Source organism: Dermacentor albipictus, chromosome 8 (genome assembly GCF_038994185.2).
Source record: "Dermacentor albipictus isolate Rhodes 1998 colony chromosome 8, USDA_Dalb.pri_finalv2, whole genome shotgun sequence".
Classification (NCBI taxonomy): domain Eukaryota; kingdom Metazoa; phylum Arthropoda; class Arachnida; order Ixodida; family Ixodidae; genus Dermacentor; species Dermacentor albipictus.
The window spans coordinates 121260230-121280014 of record NC_091828.1 but is presented as its reverse complement, the minus strand read 5'-3'; the positions used below and the strand labels follow the sequence as shown (position 1 = coordinate 121280014).

The 19785-nt window shown below is 42.2% G+C and overlaps 2 protein-coding genes across 2 annotated transcripts; both read left to right on the top strand.

Annotated features, from left to right (window-relative positions):
- The first annotated feature begins 106 nt into the window (after window positions 1–106).
- On the top strand, window positions 107–12578 carry LOC139049125 (coilin-like). Its single transcript, XM_070524353.1, has 7 exons — window positions 107–372; window positions 2966–3728; window positions 6649–6777; window positions 7552–7599; window positions 8845–8920; window positions 9696–9757; window positions 12481–12578. Exons 1-7 carry the CDS (start codon window positions 131–133, stop codon window positions 12529–12531), a joined length of 1371 nt encoding a protein of 456 aa, XP_070380454.1. The 5' UTR covers window positions 107–130; the 3' UTR covers window positions 12532–12578.
- Window positions 12579–14083: 1505 nt separating this feature from the next.
- On the top strand, window positions 14084–16632 carry LOC139049126 (uncharacterized). The gene is made up of 2 exons (XM_070524354.1): window positions 14084–14469; window positions 15529–16632. The coding sequence occupies exons 1-2, from the start codon at window positions 14228–14230 to the stop codon at window positions 16487–16489; spliced, it is 1203 nt and encodes a 400-aa protein (XP_070380455.1). The 5' UTR covers window positions 14084–14227; the 3' UTR covers window positions 16490–16632.
- The last annotated feature ends 3153 nt before the right edge of the window (window positions 16633–19785 follow it).

Below are 19785 nucleotides of genomic sequence, written 5' to 3'. Positions count from 1 at the left end.
AAAGTGATAAATTGCAGAATACTTCATCTGACATTTATTAGAAGAATTATTCGAAAACGAATCACTATACTACCACGCACACTGTAGAGTACTTGGCGCGCGCTTCAAAACGAAACTGTTTTGTTGAAAAATGGCGGAGGCCGCTTCCGTAATTAGAGTGAAGTTGGATTTACGGTGCGCGATTCCACACCGCGACGCTCACAATTTGGTGTGGATCGTCGTCGATAGAGCGCAGACAGCGACGATCAAACAGTTATCGAAGTTGATACGAACCAAGTACGGCATTCCAAAGAAAAGTGAGCTCTACCTCGACGATGCGTGGCTGCCACCTGACGAACCCCTGCAGATCTTGAGGGACAAAGATACCGTGAGGTATAAAACAAAAACTGAGAAAAACAGTTTGTTCACGCAAACGATCTAGCTTCATCTTTGCTCAAGGCACTGTGCTGCATTGGAAAACACAAACAAATGGCAGGCTTTTCAGCGATCGTTGCCTTTTGAGTGGTCTTTTTGTCAAGCTTTTCAGTGACCGGTGCTGTTTAACTAGACGCGTCGGTCGCGCTCTTCGTCTTATTTGATTTTTCACCGCTGCATGCGTAAATGAATCTGTCGATGTAAGCTTGCGGAGTCAGACATAACTCCATTCCGGTTCGAAAATAAAAAGAAATGTATCGACATGGCACTTTACGAGAAAGAAAACGAAAGACTTCGAGGCCACACCACCCCAGGCATGTGGGGAAACTCGGTTGTCATCGCGGCAAGAAAACGAACGGCGGTCGGCCAGAGTTGAGTTCATTTTATTTCCCACATACATGGAGTTTCACATAAATGGATAAGTGGTTGGGACGAGGAAAAAGGCTGCATTAGAAACAGCTTGACCAGTCCTACGTCCCCAGTTCGCTATGGCAGTAAAAGTTAAATACATGTCAACGTCAGCGTCAAATGGCACATGACATACACAGAAAACCATTTTACAGAAAGTGAACTTAACTAAGAACACATTTAACACTGCATACTAAAAACAGAAGTGTTAGAGAATGCGCGGACATTTTCATAAGAAATACTCAAATTATTTGATGCCTTTGGCAAGTAATAAGCTGCACTCTTGAAAGCCATAGTTCGTGTACGGCCGTGGCACGTACCATTGTTCCGAGGGTCGGTTTAGGCACGAAGAAGGATTTACTTGCAAGCTAGCTACACTGCATATATAACCGGGACATTTTGTGGTATCAGTTCTAAAGGAAAGAAATAAAGTGTACTCATATAGCATGTTTAATTTAATTACATTATATTTAACAAATAGTTCTGAACTGTGTACATTAAATGGTAGGTTTCCAACAGAACACAAGGCCTTTTTATGTAGGATTAGAAGATTATTTATGGATTGCTTTGCTCCGTTACCCCAAATTAAGTTACAATAGCACAGATCTGATGAGAAGGGCGCCTTAAATGTTGAAAGCTTTTGAGGAACTGGCAATACACGTTGACATTTTCTGAATACACCCAAGACCTTGCAAAGTTTGTTCCATGGAAACAACACACGATAACTTCATCTCGCTAACTTAATAGACTCATTACAGTGCTGATTTGCGCACGTGCAGAGACTGCACCCTTAACTTGCGTGAACTCTGCATGGGTGACATTTCTTCTTTCCTTTTATTTTTTATTCATTGTTATATCTCAACTGGGGCGAGCGCAAACAAAATCACTGGATAATGTCGTTGATGTGGTTTCCTTAAATTTGCTAGGGTCAGTATAGTGTGCACAGTGTCAGAGGGCAGACCGTTCCAGGACCTTGCTGTTTGGACGAAGAAAAATAGTTAGGTGGAAATATTGCGGTAAATGCGAGAGAAACACATTAGCATGACATCACACCTCTGTGAGGTCCCAGATCTATGATTTAAACCACGTTCGCCGCATTGCAAAGTGTCGTTCAGGAGCTCACTCAACAAGTTCCCTGCCTCTTCGAGGAGTCAAGTGTAAATGATGGTGGTAGACCACCATCACTTGCACTGTATACATAGGCTTTCTGGTAACTGATGCGTTGAAAAAGGCCTCTGGCAAGAATATTTGAAGTGGTGCAAGATGTGGGGTAAAAATTTGGGCTACCCCAGCTCTTGCTTGTGCAGCACAAAACTCTGAGCAATGAGAGTGGCGCCAGTAAGTGCACCGACGTTCCGCATTGTCCAACAATAAATCTGTTCATAAAACCTGTAAGAATAACTGTGTCATAACTTAGCGTGCATCTGTGTGAACTGCTGTTTGTATTTGGGCATAGCTTGTAAATGGTGAAGTTCATAAGCATGGCAAATCAGTTCGGCAAAAGCCTGCGAAGTGGAGGATAATTTGTGAAAGCGAAAATGGCCATCCACCGGACAACACGAAGCTACAAAGGAAACTTATGTGGGTTTCTCAAAAAGAAATTCTCGCAGCTAAAGCAAAATTGATCCTTGTTCGGCGAAACACGGGACCAACACTTTTTCAGGGCAGTCGCTCTACCATCTGAACTAACCACAAAGCTAGCAGATGGCATTACAAGGGCGATGCAACCCTTTGTAGCTTCATGCTACAGTCAGGTGCATGACAATTTTCCCTTTTGTAAACATAAACGTGGCACAACATTAACGTTCTGACCACCCGTACAGTGCATAAACATAAATATAGCAAGAGATTATTCCTTGCATTTGATAAAGAAAGACAATTGTACACATTGAATTTAGACATTTAACAATAGAATGACCACTTCATGAAGGCTTAACTTCACTTAGATTCCAACATGTGCATTGTATCTGCATAATTTTTATTCCTTCTTTTTTTCACAATACTACATTCTTGTCGAATTTTACATAACATGGGTACAAGCTCAAGTGTTGGGCAGTAACACCAGCTGACGCACGTGGGTGGTGGTGTTTGTTCCATAAGATAGCTTCTTGATCTTCTGCCTTCTTTTTTTTTTCTTTGTTAGAGTTGTCACTCCTGCCCAGCAGTCATCCAACTCAAGTTCCCACCCCAATGATGACCCGGGTCCAACAACAGCAACAGGTAAACCTGTGGAGGAGAAGAAGAAGAAGAAGAGAAAGCGGGAACCCTCAGAGAGCACCGATACACCCGAGGTTGAAGGTGCCCACGTTTCAAGCGCTCCCGGGAACGACGACTCCACTTCGACGTCGTCAACGCTGAAGCAGGGTGGAAAGCCTTGTTTTCCAGCTGCGCAGCTGCAGGGCTCGCCCACATTCGAGTACGAGCCAATCTGTTCAACCCCACAGGATCTGAGCGTAGGGAGCGCACCGGGATGGCCCGTTCCCACTCCAGATCCCAGCCCGGCGGGATCTGGAAGTCCTGCCAAGAAGAAGCGGAGGCCAAGGCGCAAGAAGAAGAAGCCAGACGAAGGAGCACAAGTCACCGCACCGCCAAGCTTGCCACCACCAGATATGATCTGCGCTTTTCCACAGCAAGCTCATACAAACTCGTCAAGCGGAAAGCACCTTCGTTTCGATGGCAGCATGTCGGAGGAAGATGGAGTAGCCCCTCAGCAGATTGCCCTGTCCATGGTTGTTGAAGAACAGCATTGCGCTGTTAGCGCAGCTGCACCAACAAAGAGCGCCGAGCCGGAGAGTCGGCCTTCGCTCACAAATGGTCAAACATTGTGGGCACCAATTGCAGCGAGCTGCTATGGTGCCGTCCCTCCCCCTGCAGAAGCTTCCACGCCGAAAGCCACAATTCAAAAGGTAGTGAAACAAGATCTGCTCCCAGTAGACTTCTTTGATGTTTTGGATGAGACTTATCAACTAGGGACGCACACATATTTGAAATTTCGAGTATGAATAGTATGAATATTCTGTGCTATTCAATCAGTATTTGATTCAAGAATTCACTATTTGAAGTTGTCGGATATTCATTCTTTTTGATTATGTTGTCATGTTGTCACGGTTTAGTGATGAAGACGATGATGTGGCAGTGACTGAATGCTCAAGCTACGTGGAAGCCTATGTTTTTTGCTGTGTAGCTTGACAACCACCAACTAGCTACTGCCGATCAGATACTCCTTATAACATCTTTTTGGTGGAGGTGTGAAATATCAATCCCTGTACCTCTTGTAAAACCTCGTAATTAAGCACTCCTCCTAACAATATAATGCATGCCTACCAACATTTCTGATTTTGTCGTAAAATACTGAAATTTTTTTCACTTTTTTCAACATTGACATTAATTACTTCTACAATTTTTGTTTTATTTACGTCTCGTTTAGAGAAAATTGGATTTACAATGACAAATGCAGATGCTGACCAGTTTTAAAGAGTCCAGTTTTTCAAACCCCCCTTGGTGCAGCGACACCAACTTGCAGAATCAGCGTATAGCAGCAACAAAAGTTTCTGTGCCGTTATGTGTAGAACTTTATAAACATTTTGATTTGTCTGCGCTGCAGATTATTCTTGGTGTGACTGTTGCAGAGTTGCAATGTCCCTGCTGTACAAAGTCAGCAAATATTTAATAAACAATGAAGATGTTGAGTACCTAATGAAACAGTGTTTGGTATTTCTCGCCATGTTTTAGTGATAGAGTTTGTACGCCTCCCTGAAATCCTTGAACACCCGTGAATTTAGAAAAATAAATTCAGGGGGCCTTAAAACTCCTTGGAAATAAATGTGCTCCTTGAATTTTTCTAGAACTGGGGTTGTGGGTGACTTTTGAACATTCACAGTAACAAACTCTGCATAGGGACTATGCCGTGGACACTGCCTCTCGGGAAATGATCCTTTTCTTTCGAGAACATAGCTTAATGACTGCACTGTATCTGTCCCCAGCCAATAATAAGAGCTTTGTTTTAATCACCACTACCATCGCGGAGCTAAACAGAGACAGATTAAGTGACCAAGTTGTGCCAGCATTGTGTCGTTTTTGCTAGTTGATTCACAGCGCAGCCATCGTGGCTCCATTATGGAGCTGTAGGCTCTAGAAATGCCCGGCGGAAAGTAAGTTTGAGCCATTTGGCTTTAACATGACGAGTAGCTCCGGCTGAAGTCGAGCACTACCTGCCGTCACGCCAGAAAGCGGTTGACATCATTAAGCCAACCTATAAGAGTGACCTGAAGAGCCTGAAGCATGTGTCTGGCTCGGCAGCTGCGTACTTGCAAGAAATTGCAGTTAAGACAGAGATTTCGCTACTTTTGTGTGTATGTGTACAAATAGCGCTTGTTTCCCCCTCCTTGAATTTTGTATCAAATGTTCTGCACGACCCCTGTAGTAACCTTCGGCTTCAACTGCAGTACTTTTCATATTCCAAGGTTGGCAGGTCCGGCAATGGGTAAAAATACTTACTGGAGTCTCGAGGAAGACAGAGCAATAGATGTGATGAGGACTGTTCCGAATGTATCTGCTGCATGACAGCTGCGGTTGTCGCACTGGGATACTAGTTTCTGAATGCGTGCATGCAGGCCAGATTTCTATTGCTCAATAATTTCCAGTCATACATTAAGAGTGGGTTGCTTTTATACAGGCTCAATAGCAAATTTATTCCGACTTATTTCGTTAGTCTCATGTTTGCATCTCTTTAAAACAATGTACGGTGCTGTAATATCACACTTCTCCCTTTCATCAAACACAATACTCTTTGTACATCTGCGTGCTGTTCCCTCGTTTTATTAGTACTCGGTGTGATGCCCGACATAATTCAAAGCATTTGTTTATCATTTGTAAACTCCCCAGTTATCTAGACTTTTTAATTGTGAGCAGTATTACATGCATGTATCAATGTATATAAGCCTGCATTTTTTCCCCCCAAACGGACTCAGCAAAATTAATTTTGGATATGCCTCAGAAATGAGAAAGCATTCTATATTAAATTCAATATTCAGTGGTAGTGTTTCTCAAGTATTTGATGTTCATTTCTATTAGGAAACTTCACTGTTCAAGCACCCCTAGTGTTAACTTAGCAGGGTTACAAAATCTGGAGAACACTGATGTAAGAACGCAACACCTGGTACTGTGGTTTTGCTCTGTTGTGTTTCGCGTCTGCATCATACTGTTATTTATTGCATTCCCCGCTCTCCTTCTTTTTGGCATGTATTAACAACTCACCCTGGCATACACCTCAGTTGGTTGCAAATGCTTGCAAGATCAAATGAGCTGCAGACGTATGATTTTTTTTCCCGCAGCTGTTTCTATGTTTTGCCACAGTTACATGTCAAAAATTGATGCACAATTTGGCTTGTGTCCTGACTGCATAGAGCTTGTTGTACTGACATTGCACTCTCGAGTATTTGTGCTTATTTAGTGTTCTACTTAAAGCTTACCTGTCCCATTTCATGTTCGATTAGTAAAATTATTATTATTATTGTTATTATTATTGTTGTTGTTATTATTATTATTATTATTATTATTATTATTATTATTATTATTATTATTATTATTATTATTATTATTATTCCATGAGCATAGTGCCTTTACATAGACATGAACTCTGTGATCAAATGTACTATGCATATTGCAGTGGGGAAAATCAAGTGTACAAATCTACCAGTGCTCACAGAAAGGTCATTCAGGAAGTATTCATGATATGTTTGTTCTGATTCACTAGGAATCCTAATCACCTGTGCCTATAAAATGTACTGTCTTTTTAACACGTGCCTCTGCAATCATTGCCAAAAGTTGGTGGAGGACCACAAGGCACCGTCAAGTGGTGACTGTACAGACGGCTCATCCAAACAAGTCAAAGACTACTCAAATTACCCGAAGCTCAAGGTGCCGCCGAAGGTGGGAGACATCATAGCATTCAAGGTGAGCAAGCGTTGGTTCAAGTTAAATGCTGTAGTATTCCAACTTGAGCTCACTGGTACGACTTAATGATAGAAATACAGTTAAACGTTGATATATGACAGTAACAGTAAAATCAACACTTTATTTCATTATATTGAAATTTAGCTACGTTGAAATTCAACCTCGCAAGCAAAAAAGGACAGTCGTTGTCTTATTTTCATATCATGGAAGAGGTCCGTAAGAAATGTCAGAATAATGGAGCGGTCCAAAAAATCAATTTCAATTAAGTAAAGAGAATGTTGTTGAACGTGATACTATTAAGTTGAAAGCATTGGCTAGTTCTTCATTAATTTTCAAGGTGGGAAGACCACTGATGACATGGACACTGAAGAAAGCACATGGAAAACGACTTGTGCTTTATTTTTATTTATTTCTCATGCCTTTCTTTTGCAACATAGTGTTTTTCATGTGTTTTCATCTGTGTTTGTCTTGCGAGCTGCTGCTGCCTTAAATTTGAGAGTACATTACAAAAGTTGGTTTGATTCTGTATCAACGAAAATCACTCCACAACAGCCGTTTCGAGCTCAGAAAGCCAGTAAAACGAAACTCGCATTCAGATATCATTATTTATCATCATTGCTATCAAAATATTATATTTGATATCAGATATCGCAAATAATGTTTTGTGCCAGCTGAGACCTTGTTGTAATTACGCTGTACTGTATTCAGCTTGCTGCCATAGCTTGAGTGTCTAGTCAAAGTGACATGTTTCTCTTGTCCTTACTCCTAACACAGATACTGGAACTGGATGCCAACTACTGTCCGAATGTGTCCGACTACAAGGTATGGCCCTTTAATTGTCATTTTACATTGCAAGAGAACAGGTTGCAGTCTGTTCCGAATACTAATACTGCATTGTTTATGCATACATCATTGCCTCAGCGCATTGGGTACTGGTGCAGCGAGAAAGATCTTGTTCCGAGTAGATATGGCTTGCTAGCTCTCTGTCTGCACTTAATAAATTGCAGTATGTGCCGTAAAGCATTTACTTGAAAATCTAATTAATTAAAATTTGTTAATTGCATTTCAATTTCTCATGCAAGCAGCCTGCCTCTGAGTAATTAAGCTCAAGAACTAGAAGCGCATTATCTGCTACAGGCAATTTCTAAAATTCTGCATAGTCCAAGTAGACCAAAGGGGCCATGACACCGAATTTGTGAATGCAAGTTATGCATTGCACGTTAAACCACATGCTTCCCACAGGAAGCTGGCTAAATTTAAGTGTGAATTTTTTTTTCTATCACGGTTGAACTGTACAGCAATCTGGCAACACTAACCGGTGACGAAATGAAATCGTCGCCAGTGGAGGCCAATCTCGAACACCATGCTTTTTGTGTATCTTCAGGCACCTGAGGCAATTGCAGGCGCAGGAAATACGTCATGGTCATTGTGCATGGTTTCATTTTCACATGTGCCTCTCGACAGTCGGCCGTAGATATGGTCACTGCAGGCGTTTGCCGCTTTTGTGCTGCTTTTATCGCTTTTGTAAAAGAATCGACACCTTTGCGGTGTCACTGCAAGCCAGAGCATGCGGAGCAAGATGTCCATGTGGTTCCGGACTCTTTCGGAGGGGACAACACAGCGCCTCTCCTTGTTTGAAAAGTGCGTGATTGTGGTAAAATAAGAGGACCAGAGAGCTCAAGAAATTTGTGAAGCAGCCCAAATATGTGCGACAGGGATTCTGTGAGTTAGCTCCCCATCTATTGCTTTTCAGATAGTGAGACGGATTATCTGTCTGTGTAAAACAAGCGTTATGCTAGCCTTGCCATGTGCTCTTGTCGTGTTTATGTGAGTAACGGTAATACAAATTTACCTTCTCTTCTTTTTTTAACCCTTTCGCCTCGGGCTATATATTGCTTTGCGAGCCCCCCCAAAGAAAGAAACTGAACGGTCAATGTTAATGCTCTTTTCTGTCGACTTGTTTCCTTCCTCGTGAATGTTGCGCAGAATAAGGTTTCTTTTTCTTGGTGAAAGAGTGACTGAAATGTAGAATGGAGGTGGTGCTTAATTCTCAATTTTTTCTTCTAGGAAGGAAAGGTTCTACAACACAACCCTGTCAGCGACTTTGTGCGCATTGAACTGAGACAAGCCGAGGCCAAGAAGAGTAAGCATACCAACTTCTTTCATAATGCAGTTTTAGTCAACCTTGGAGGTGCGGGTCGTTCATATTTGTTGCCATGTTCGACGATGCACACACATACACTCTAGAACCACATTTCTCCCTGGTATTTCTGGAATGAAACTCGGTGCTTAGAAAGAATCCAGTTTGGTGCTTTTAAAAAGGAAATGTCTTAGATTAAAGATAAAGATCCCTGGTTTAGCGATGAAGGTGGGCCCATCCCATTTCTGAGGCAGTTGTACCGCCATCTGGGATAACCAAGCGATGTAGAGCTGAACCTCTATGTAACAAACACAGATGTAAAAAATTACCAGATATTACTGGTAATTATAATGTAATGAACATACGCTTATAACTTGGGCTGTTTGAAAGTATTTTCATTTCCTGTGTGACTTTGTTAGAACGAGGCTCAACTTGACAGTCATAGATGTCAATGCTAGTGTGAATTAATTAAGAGCAGGCTTGAAACGAATTGACCAAACAAGTTTTACATAAATCTACAAGGTGAAAAAAGAAGTTGTTGATCAATGTGGCCTTACAACTACAACATCAAGCAGCATTTCCGAATCCTGTTCTGCTTGTGTAAACGCTGGAACATATGTTCCTCGGAATTTTACCAAACCAATTTTTTGTAAGACAATGTAGGTGTCACTCTTTCAGCAGGCACTTTCTTGGTTTCGCATTGCTGTATCTGTGTGGCTCTAGCCTAAGGACTTTATATGTGAAACATTCTTAAATTTCTTTTCTTTTTTTTTACCAGCTTATGGTGGCAAGTTTGAACTTGAGGTGCCCGAAGAAGGAATGCCTCCGATGGAAAAAGTGGTAAGTCTTCACACAAACACAGCCGTGCAAGCTGACCTTCATTGATAAGCTCCCAGATAATGTGGTTTCTCTGTGCATGTCCTCACTGTGGAGAACATTAAATATACCTCATTAAAAGCTAAGAGTTTTGACAATGCCTTTGTCTATCTTAATAGATTAGATAAGGTATGGACATTGCCTCCAGCCGAAGCTTGCTTATTGTACTCTGTGAGTGTATCCATCTCTTTTATCACCCTTTTAAAGGGAAGTGCAGCCTATAGGAGGCCGCGCTTAGGAGGCAGCACTGTAGGAGGAGGTGCTGAGCTGGCCATGAAATATTGGTTAACGCATACAAGCTGTAGTGAGAGGCAACGTCTGTTCTCCAAAATACCTCGTAATTATATACAGTTCAAGTGCTGCACTTTCCCCATGCCAATTAGCTATGGCATTACGCTGCTGATCTCGATGTTGTGGGTTCAATCCTGGCTGTGGTGGCCACATTAAGAACTCTCTAACGTGCACACTAAAGAACCCTCATGATCATATTGTAGATCTGGAACGTAAAAGACCGGAATTAAAATTTCATTTTTGTACCTTTTTCCGAAATGATACACGTAGGTATTTATGATTTTATTTTCAATCTTACTCTCCCAGCACTGCCTGTGACAAGTTCTTTCAGCTCTCAGTGTGTCCTTGTCTGTGGGTTGTGACACACAACTATCGACCTTATGCAGCCTCTGTAGTTAATGTTTTTTTTATTATGCGGTTTTACGTGCCAAACCCACTTCCTGATTATGAAGCACGGCGTAGTGGGGGACTTTGGAAATTTCGACCACCTGGGGTTCTTTAATGTGCACCTAAATCTAAGCACATGGGTGTTTTCACATTTCGCCCCCATCGTAATGCGGCCGCCGTGGCCGGGATTCAATCCAGCGACCTCGTGCTTAGCAACCCAACACCATCGCCACTAAGCAACCGCGGCGGGTAGCCTCTGTAGTTGCTTCGGATATCCATGTAGAAGATGCCAGATACTTCTTCAGTGCTTGCAACAGTCATAGCATGCCAATAACAGCGAGAAAAAAATCCAAGTGCAGGTGTGCATTTTTCTAATCTGATATACTGCTGTTATCACAAGGCTGGATTTACTGCTTTATATATTGTTAGCAATGTCCACATAGAAGTAATCCCAGTATGGCAGAAATGGGCAGCTCCAAGATAACGGGAACCCAGCAGTGACTTCAACAGAACTGAACTTGCTAGTAAATCTTGTTACCAGTATGACTATAGCTACAGTGAAATGGACAAGTACGCTAACAATTACAACATGCTCAGGTTGTTCAAAGCCCTATTGGAAAACAAAAATTAGAAAGGGCTGCCAAAGCTGAACTATGACGGCATTATTGAAAGTAGAAGCTCTTTCTTTGCCTGGCTTCAAGCTTCACTAAGGCTACCATAGCAATGTGTCATAAGAACAAGTCATCGCAAAAGACAAGTGCAGGAACAGTCCTCTTATGGGAATACTACTCTTAAGGGAGTACTGAATCATATTTATGTGTAAAAGCTCAATCTGCCACACATTCCTAGAACACAAAAAAGATTACACTTAGTAGGTATGAATATTGGGAAACAGGAAACATTTACAATAGTATTTTCTTAAATTTCATAGTACTGGAGCTGGTGTTTAGATTCTGGTCGCAAACAACCTCTAAAAATAATAACTCAATTCTTGGGTTTTAAGTGCCAAAACCATGGTCTGATTATGGGGCATGCCGTAGTGAGGAACTGCAGAATAATTTTGACCACCTGGAGTTCTTTAACACCTCCAAAGAGGAATAACTGTTTTACAGAATGGGGATTTACAAAAACGCCAAATGAATGGTTGACAAAAAACAATCCAAAGTTGTGCGACAAAAAAAAAAGCTACCAAAGGATTTCTGTCGTAAACGCAAGTTAAAAAAGCCCCTTGCAAGAAAGACATCACTGGTCATAGCGTTAAAGATTTAAAAAATGCTACATGATAAGACTGCCAGAAACACTTGGGAGCTCGGTTTAGCAGAGGCAAGGAACAAACGTTTTGATAGCTTGAGAACAGAGAGTCCACTGGCTTCATTCAAAAGTAAAAGCAAGTTTGCCCATAAAAGTGGAGGCACCCCAGTTGGGCAGCGGCTTCAGTTCCAAGAAAGGGCAGGGGGCAATGACCTCCATGGCCAGGCAAACTGGATTTCCGGAGCAAGGGGCAATGACCCCCACGGCGGGGACAACGAATTGATCGATGGTCGCTAAGCACTAAATGACAAACTACAAGCAGATCTCGCAGGTTGTCATGTAGTCTTTTGCTGCTAAACTGAAAAACAAAACTTGCATTCTTCATTTTGTCTCTTTATTCCTTCAAAAACTTTTGTTGTCATTTCATTTGTGATAACTTGCAATACTTCTTTTTTAGCAAATGGAGAACAGTAATAATTAAAACCTATAACAGTCAGCTGTTCCGAAATATTCGATTAGTTTCAAATATTTGAGAGTGCTGAATAGTCCCCTCTCAAATACAAATAGTTGATATGTAATGTCACTTACCCCTAGAGAAAAGACTTTGGAAACTTCAACACAAGAAATGACAGGTTGAGAATGGCATGTTAATAATCACTTAAAAGCTTTTGAGCAGTGAGTGTGTGCAACTTAAATATTTTATTATCCAGTTAACGATCACTCTCTAATTGCCATTACCGAATATTTGTTTATTTCAGGTTTCATTACTGTGGACTGAACTCCTTGAACCTGTTGTGCTGCCATCATGAAGTGCAAGACTCTCTTAACACATTAATAAAGCACTTCACAAGATGTTGCTTGCCTTTTATTACTATTATTATTGTTGTTATTATTATACAGTGGAATATCTTTCTAGAAAGAAATGTCTTCTATAAGCTTACTTCACTAGCTACTTTCCCATTTGTATTGCTAGTAATCTTGTCCAAACACAATTTGTCAATTCTATTTTAAAGTAGAACTATCTTGCACTGTGTTTTAGTTATAATCAGACATTATGTTGTCTGAAATAACTGCCGTCTGCGCCGGTGGCAACCTTGCAGCATGGCGAAGCCATCCCAACAGAATGGCTCTTCCATTGTGTTTTAGTAGTGCCCGGGAATTTCAAAATCTTACGAGGATTCAAAAACCAAATCTCCAAAACGTTCCCGCACCTGAAGTAATCTTTCGGTGTCTTCAAACAACGTTCCGCCCGCGAGATCTCCAAACAGCTTGGCACTCGGCTAGTCTTGATGCTTCTTGTTCGTCAGCGGCTAAATTTAAAGTACACTGTTCAGTTTATTTAATTCCAGGCAACTACACCCGGTGTTAACTTGTGAAATCGTAAAAAAAAGCGCGAATAGCGGTAGTGTTGCAGAAGTCGCGTGGCGCTTATTTTATTTCGTTGCTGGGTGTACGCAAGACACCTTCTCGCACCTACGACGCTCGTGCTGGGTCAGTCAAGCCGGATTATATACCTTTCTCGCACCTTACGGCGCTCTACCACAGAACACCTATGCCCTACTTTCAAAATCACATCAATGATCTTCCTAGGGGTGCAGTAGCGGCCGTACTAGAGACCGGGCCTGCTCCCCTGGAGCAGTATCTTAATTCGCTCGTGCCAGGCTTTTCGTGTGCTGTTGCTCTCGCGTGACGTTTCAAACGCATTCTTTAATGGTCCCCTTTTAGTTGAACAAACATCCTTGTGCAAAAACACGTGCAAGAATCAGTAGGCGGGAGTCTCGGAGCTAGCGAATTTAACGTGAGCAAAGCAGACGTAAGTAGTACCTTAAATGATCTCAGGTGCTCTCCCGAGGCCTCCGCTTGCCGTTTACGTGTGCCCTCCTGGAGCAGTACTTGTAAAAAATCCAATCTATCGTCGTGACAAGAAAAGCAGTCGGCAACTAAAAAAAAGCGCCCCGCAACTTCTACAGCATCAGTCAGAACATTGGCATGTCTTCGTTTGCTGCCGTGTGGTCCACAACAAAGGCGGGCAATCACGTATAAGCCGATTATTTTGTTTAAAAGTAGGGGGGATCTGTACTGAGATGTTAATGTCCCTGACTATGGCTTTGCTGCGTTTTTTATCCGCTTCAAGTTCTGCACGCGAATTCACCTTAAATTCTTCGCACCTACAATGAGTATAATTTACCGCACATAATTAAGCTACACGGACGTTGCAGTTATATATGTCATGCAAGTAATGTCCACCTTTTATATAATCCAGCGGAAGAGGCCGAGTCACACTCATCTCACAGGCGATCCCAAACAAAAACTATTCAACAAAGAAAAATGCGCCTAAATACAATGCAAGCCCGGCTCAGTTGCATTGTATTTTGTCGAAATAGAGCGTCCGTAAACCGTCGGTGCGTTAAGTTAGCTCGGAACTGGAGGAAATATCCAGGAGGGCCCGAAATATTGAATCGTGCGCTTGTCTGGGCATGCGCTTCAAACCGAAACTACTAAAACATGGCGGACAGCGGATCCGTCGTCAGAGTGAAGTTAGACTTGTGCCGCGCGATTCCTCATCGCGGCCCACAAAATTTGGTGTGGATTGTCATCGACAAAGCGGTGACGACAACGATCAGGCAGTTCGAGAAGTTGATACGAACCAAGTACGGCGTTCCCAGGAGAAGCGAGCTCTACCTCGACGACGCGTTGTTGCCGCCCGACGAGCCCATACGGATCTTGAGGGACAAGGACACCGTGAGGTAAAAAAAAAAACTCTCGGAGCAGTCCGTTCACGCAGTTGCTGATTGATAACCGCACTGAAAACCGCAAAGAACACGACGTAATGTTTTTACCGATAGTTGCCTTTCATCTTCAAGGGGAGTATGGTAGCGCGTTTCAAAGACGGGACAAGAGAAGACACCAAGGGACACACACAGCGCTATGTGTGTCCCTTTGTGTCTTCTCTTGTCCCGTCTTTGAATCGCGCTACCATACTCCCCTTGAAGATGCATTACCAACAAGCCCACATTGCAACCCTCGTTGCCTTTCATATTTCGAGTTACATCGCAGTGCGTACTGTATGTAGTTCGCGCGCTTTTTGAGCTGAGTGCTTAAACAAAAAGAAAAGAAAAAGCTACGCATTTGTCAGTATGAGCGTGGTTAACTCTCTTAGTTCCTGTTTGAACGAAAGTATAAATACTAAAAAAAATAATTGTAGAGCAACCACTTACGACTTTTTACGCCCGCCTATGGTTGAATCGATCTCGACGGTCGTTTCTGCCTGAGAGCAAACGGCGCTTTATTTCTTTGTTTTTGTTTCCGCAATTATGATTCTAGCCACCCTACTCATGAAGGGGGGATTATCCAATGTTTGCCGTGGAAATACGGAATGGCTACGTCCGGCTTAGTTGATCGACAGTCGCATTTCAGCGATGGTTCGTGCACGATGTATGCACTATGCACTGCATCCTGAGACCGCACAAAGAAAGCTAGTCTTCATCTCATGACTTCTGCTTTCTTTAAATTTCGCAGTAAAATAAATATATTGTGCTCTACCTTAATGCATATGAGTGGGTTAAAGCCCCAACTAGAATCACGGAGTACAGTGGCGTAGCCAGGGGCAGAGGAGGGGGGCAACGAGCACGTGACCCCTTTCCCAAAAATTTCTTACTATGCTGAGTGCACTGTGCACAGTCCCTCCCCCCCCCCCTCAAAAAAAAAAAAAAAAATCTGGGTATGCTGCAGGTACTAGCAAGTGCATGTGTTTGTTTCAGATTATCGCTTCTCGAACATTTGTCTTGTTTTTGCTCTTTTATCAGAATTGTCACAGCTGCCCAACAGCCATCAAATTCCGGTTACCATCCTGTAGTTGATCTAGAATCGTCGCCAACAATAACTAAAGTCATCAAGAAGGAGATTACGCAGGAATGCTCAGAAATAGGTGAAACCGTTGAGGAGGAGGTGAAGCGAGAACGCCCAGAAATAGGTGAACCCATTAAGCAAGAGGCAAAGCAAGAACACCCAGAAATAAATGAACCCATCAAGAAGAAAGTGAAGCGGGAACGCCCAAAAACAGGTGAACCCATTAAAACAGAGGTGAAGCAGCAACCCCCAGAGAATCATGATACACCTGTAGTTGAAGCTGATAATGTTTCAGGCACAGCTTCGCATGACCACCCCAATTCCTTTGAGTCAACGACTAAGCAGGGTGTGACACCATTTTTTGCAGTGAAAAGTACACCCACATTCCACAATGCACCAGCCAGTTATTCCCTGCAGAGTCAGAGCCCAGTGAGCACACCAGGATGGTCCGTGATCACGCCAGATCCACTGCTGGTGGAATTGCAGAGCTCCGCCCAGAGAAAGCACAGGCCACGACACAAGAAGAAGAAGCCACCTGAAGAATACATGCAAGTCGCCGAGTCAACAAGCTCGCCACAACTGCCTCCGGGCTGCATGCCCTCATATCTTGCTCAAGCAGACTTGTCAACTGGAAAGCGGCGTTTTGATGGTGACGCACCAGGCGAAGCCAAAGAAGTAGGTCTGCAGGAGAAGGCTGTACCCACACCTGCTAAACCACCGCCTTGTATTGTTCGTTTGGCACTGTCAACCAAGAACACAGAGAAAGGATGTCAGCCCCCAGTCAAGAATGGCCAGGATTCACAGGTACCTGTTGCAGCCAGCTGCCACAGTGCAATCCATGCCCCTCTGGAAGCTGTCACACCGAAAGCCAAGATTCAAAAGGTAGTGAAAAAAATAAGTGCTATGGTTAAATCCTGATTTACCGAAGACGATTGGGCCCAAGATTTTAGTTAAATCAGGAACATCAGAATCAGAAAACACGTGAGACACGTGTAATTAAAAACACCTGAAACACCCGTGCAAACGATATACTTGTTCAAGAAATAAAATTGTCATCTTTGCTTGTGTTTGCACTTATTGTAGATGGGGCAAAGCACATTACAGTTCCTTCATGGTAATGTCAAACCTTCACAAGTTATTCATATCTGTCACCTGAACTGAAACATGGCATACCCACATTTTGTCGCTATTTTCCCTTAAAACTTCATCAACCTTGAAAGAGGAGACAAAAATACCTAAAGCAAACGTTTATTTTTAATTTTTTTGTGTCAGAATACACTATTAATAAGAACATCCAATAAAAGGATAAATAATTTTTGTGGAAACCTTTTCAGCAGTTGCCTGTTGGCAACACCAGGCAGAACACCAAAAGTGAGCTTCACCTCAAGCCACATATGGCTTCATGTGGAGCTTGTACAGACAGTCCTCGTCAAATCTGAAACAGAGGTGTACATTGCATTTGGTCTAAATTAATTGAGATGTGACAGCAGCCTGGAGCCTTGCATTGGTCTTCTCGTTCTGACTGTGCTTTCTAGTCGTGTGCGAAACATAATCCTCTGTTCCTGCTCAAATCCAACAAAATACACTTGCTGCCTATCTTTCAGTGTTGGCTGAAGCGGAAAACTTCTGCAAAATCAAAACTCGGCAACAGAACAACATTTTTTTGTTACCTGTTAGCAACACTTGTCCATGAAAAGTTAATTAAACCAGGCAAAAGGTTGAGTTCATTTCGTTGTGTCGAGGTTTTCAATGCATTAGGCTGCATGGATATGGCGGAGAATTGAGTGTTTCATTATATGGAAAATTTTGAAAAAATCGGGTTTCGTTAAATCCACAATTGACTGTATCAGTCGTCTCCTTTAATATTTGTGTTTTGGCAAATAAATAATACACTATGACTTTTGCAATTTCGTTTTTCAACATCAGTAAAGATGCAATAGACATTGCTGCCATACTTTTTCAGAATAAATTGGTAAAAGCCATGCAGGTCAAAAAAAAAAAATTCTCCACATTTGAAATGTTTTCGAAATTTTAATGGCAGTTAAGGGGTTAACATAACAAACATGCAAAGTATGGAAGGAAGAAGGGAGAGAGACACCGTAGTGTTGTGGCATCACTTTTTCCATGTCTTTCTATTCCAGACATGTACAGCCAGTAACAATGCAAAAAGGAACATCTAATTCATACTCATGACAACAAAATTTACTTGTTTATGCTGAAAAGCAGAACACACACAGGGGTAGGTTCTTCTTCATTAGGGCTAGCTACTCCCTAGTACTAATTAGGTGTTCCTCTTTATACGGATACATCCTGTTCAATCTAACTCTCCCAGTTTAGTGACTTGCATAGACTTTTGGTGTTAGGTGCTCTGGTTTCAAAATAGAAACAAAACTAGATGTGTGACTTCTCACAGTTCCTTTTGTGACTTTGATGAATTCAAAATTGACATATGGCTTGGCTTGTGCTTTAAAGCTGTGTAGAACTGCTGCAATGATACCCTTTGGGGAACCAGTGCTAGCCAGGAAGCACTACAGCCGTTTGAATGTGCGACTAAACTACGCCGACACAGTCCAGCAGGGAAGCTACGAAAATGACAGAACGTTTTCAATGATAACAGACGCATCCTTGAATCAAAGTGTGCCGATGCCCGATGCGTGCAGCCAGGCTCTGTCCATAGCCGTGCACGTTCGGAGGAGTACTTGCGCTCCCATGTTCCAGCACGTCTGCGTCATGTCAGGTCAAATGCTGGAACACAGGACGAACGCTTTGTCGTTTTGTTTGTACTGTTACCATTATGAATGCATACCGACTCGCCCGCCTTTACAATTTAATACAGATGCTGGACATGCGTGCCTCTGCATGAACAGTTAGCTTTCTGACATGAAATTGCAGCATTTCCTCTTGAAAACTGCTTCCTCTGCCAGCTGTGCTGGGTTTCCAGGTGCCGCTGTTGGCTTGCGAAGTTTCAGTGCTGGTTGCCCACAGTGAGTTTCATGGTTTCTTACATTCGGCCTCAGCTTTACAGAATTTCCAACACTCGGTTCAGAAGATCTTGCTTCCAATTTTTTGCATTAATTTTTTTGTGGCTACACTGGAACACACTTCTGGTAAAGTTGTTGAGACCAGAGAAGGATCTGCAGTATAATGGCACTTTGCCATTTTCCCACTGGTACAGCTAGGAATGCTGAGTATAATAACTTGATCATCCTTTAACCCTTTCAGGCGCCAAGTTAATTATGTCAATTGAAAGCTAACTTTCACCGCATTTCTTGCATCTTCGTACAGCTGCAGAACACATTAAAAATTTTGCATTATTTTGTGAGTTTTGTCCTACTTAGACAATGTGGACTTCGCGTGAAAACTCGATACTGCAGCATCAGATATGAGAGCATCAACTATTTCATGTCTAGCAGGCTTGAAAAACATCTATCCAGCCATTTGCAAATCATGCTTGGTGCAAAACACTGCGACAAACAATGAAAAAAGTTAACCCGCTACACACAATGGCCTACTGACACCAAGCAAGAACACCCAACCGTCTACCTCCCCACTCACTTTACTGCAACATTTTGAATGCGCTATTCAAACTTGCAGCACATTTTCAATCAGAAGTGTTTCAAGATGTATGCGGCACGTTTGAGATATCATTACTTTCATCAATGCTTTCGCTGTTGATGCACTATCTTGGCATATACAATTGTGTACACAGCACCTAAAAGGGTTAGGGGAAAAAAACGCATCCGTGCATAGTTTTCTGCCAAGTCAACGCATGCAATGCAGTGAAAGAACTGTGTAGTCCACAACGTGGAGTACGGTAGAGTCCAATACTCAAGGCTTTTCTTCCTCACCTAAAAGAATAGTTATGATTAAACTTACTGAAACAAAATTGTTATGTCCTATAAAATACCCCTTCACATTTCTAGGTGGTACCCCTTCAATATGGAATTTACAGCTAAATATGTGACACAAATGTAGCTTACATAACTGAGAGACAATTCTTGCACATTTTGGGGTTGTTTCAAGTTGAAATATTTTACCCAAATATTTTAACATAATACTGCCAAGACACTGAACAATACGAAAGTGGGTAAATAAACTTTCTTTTGAAAATGTAAGAAAATGTCCCATATTATCAATTCTAATGGAAACTTATAAATACTTTTCAAACACAAAGCTGGGGCCCACAAGAAGAATGCATAGTAAATTACAATTAT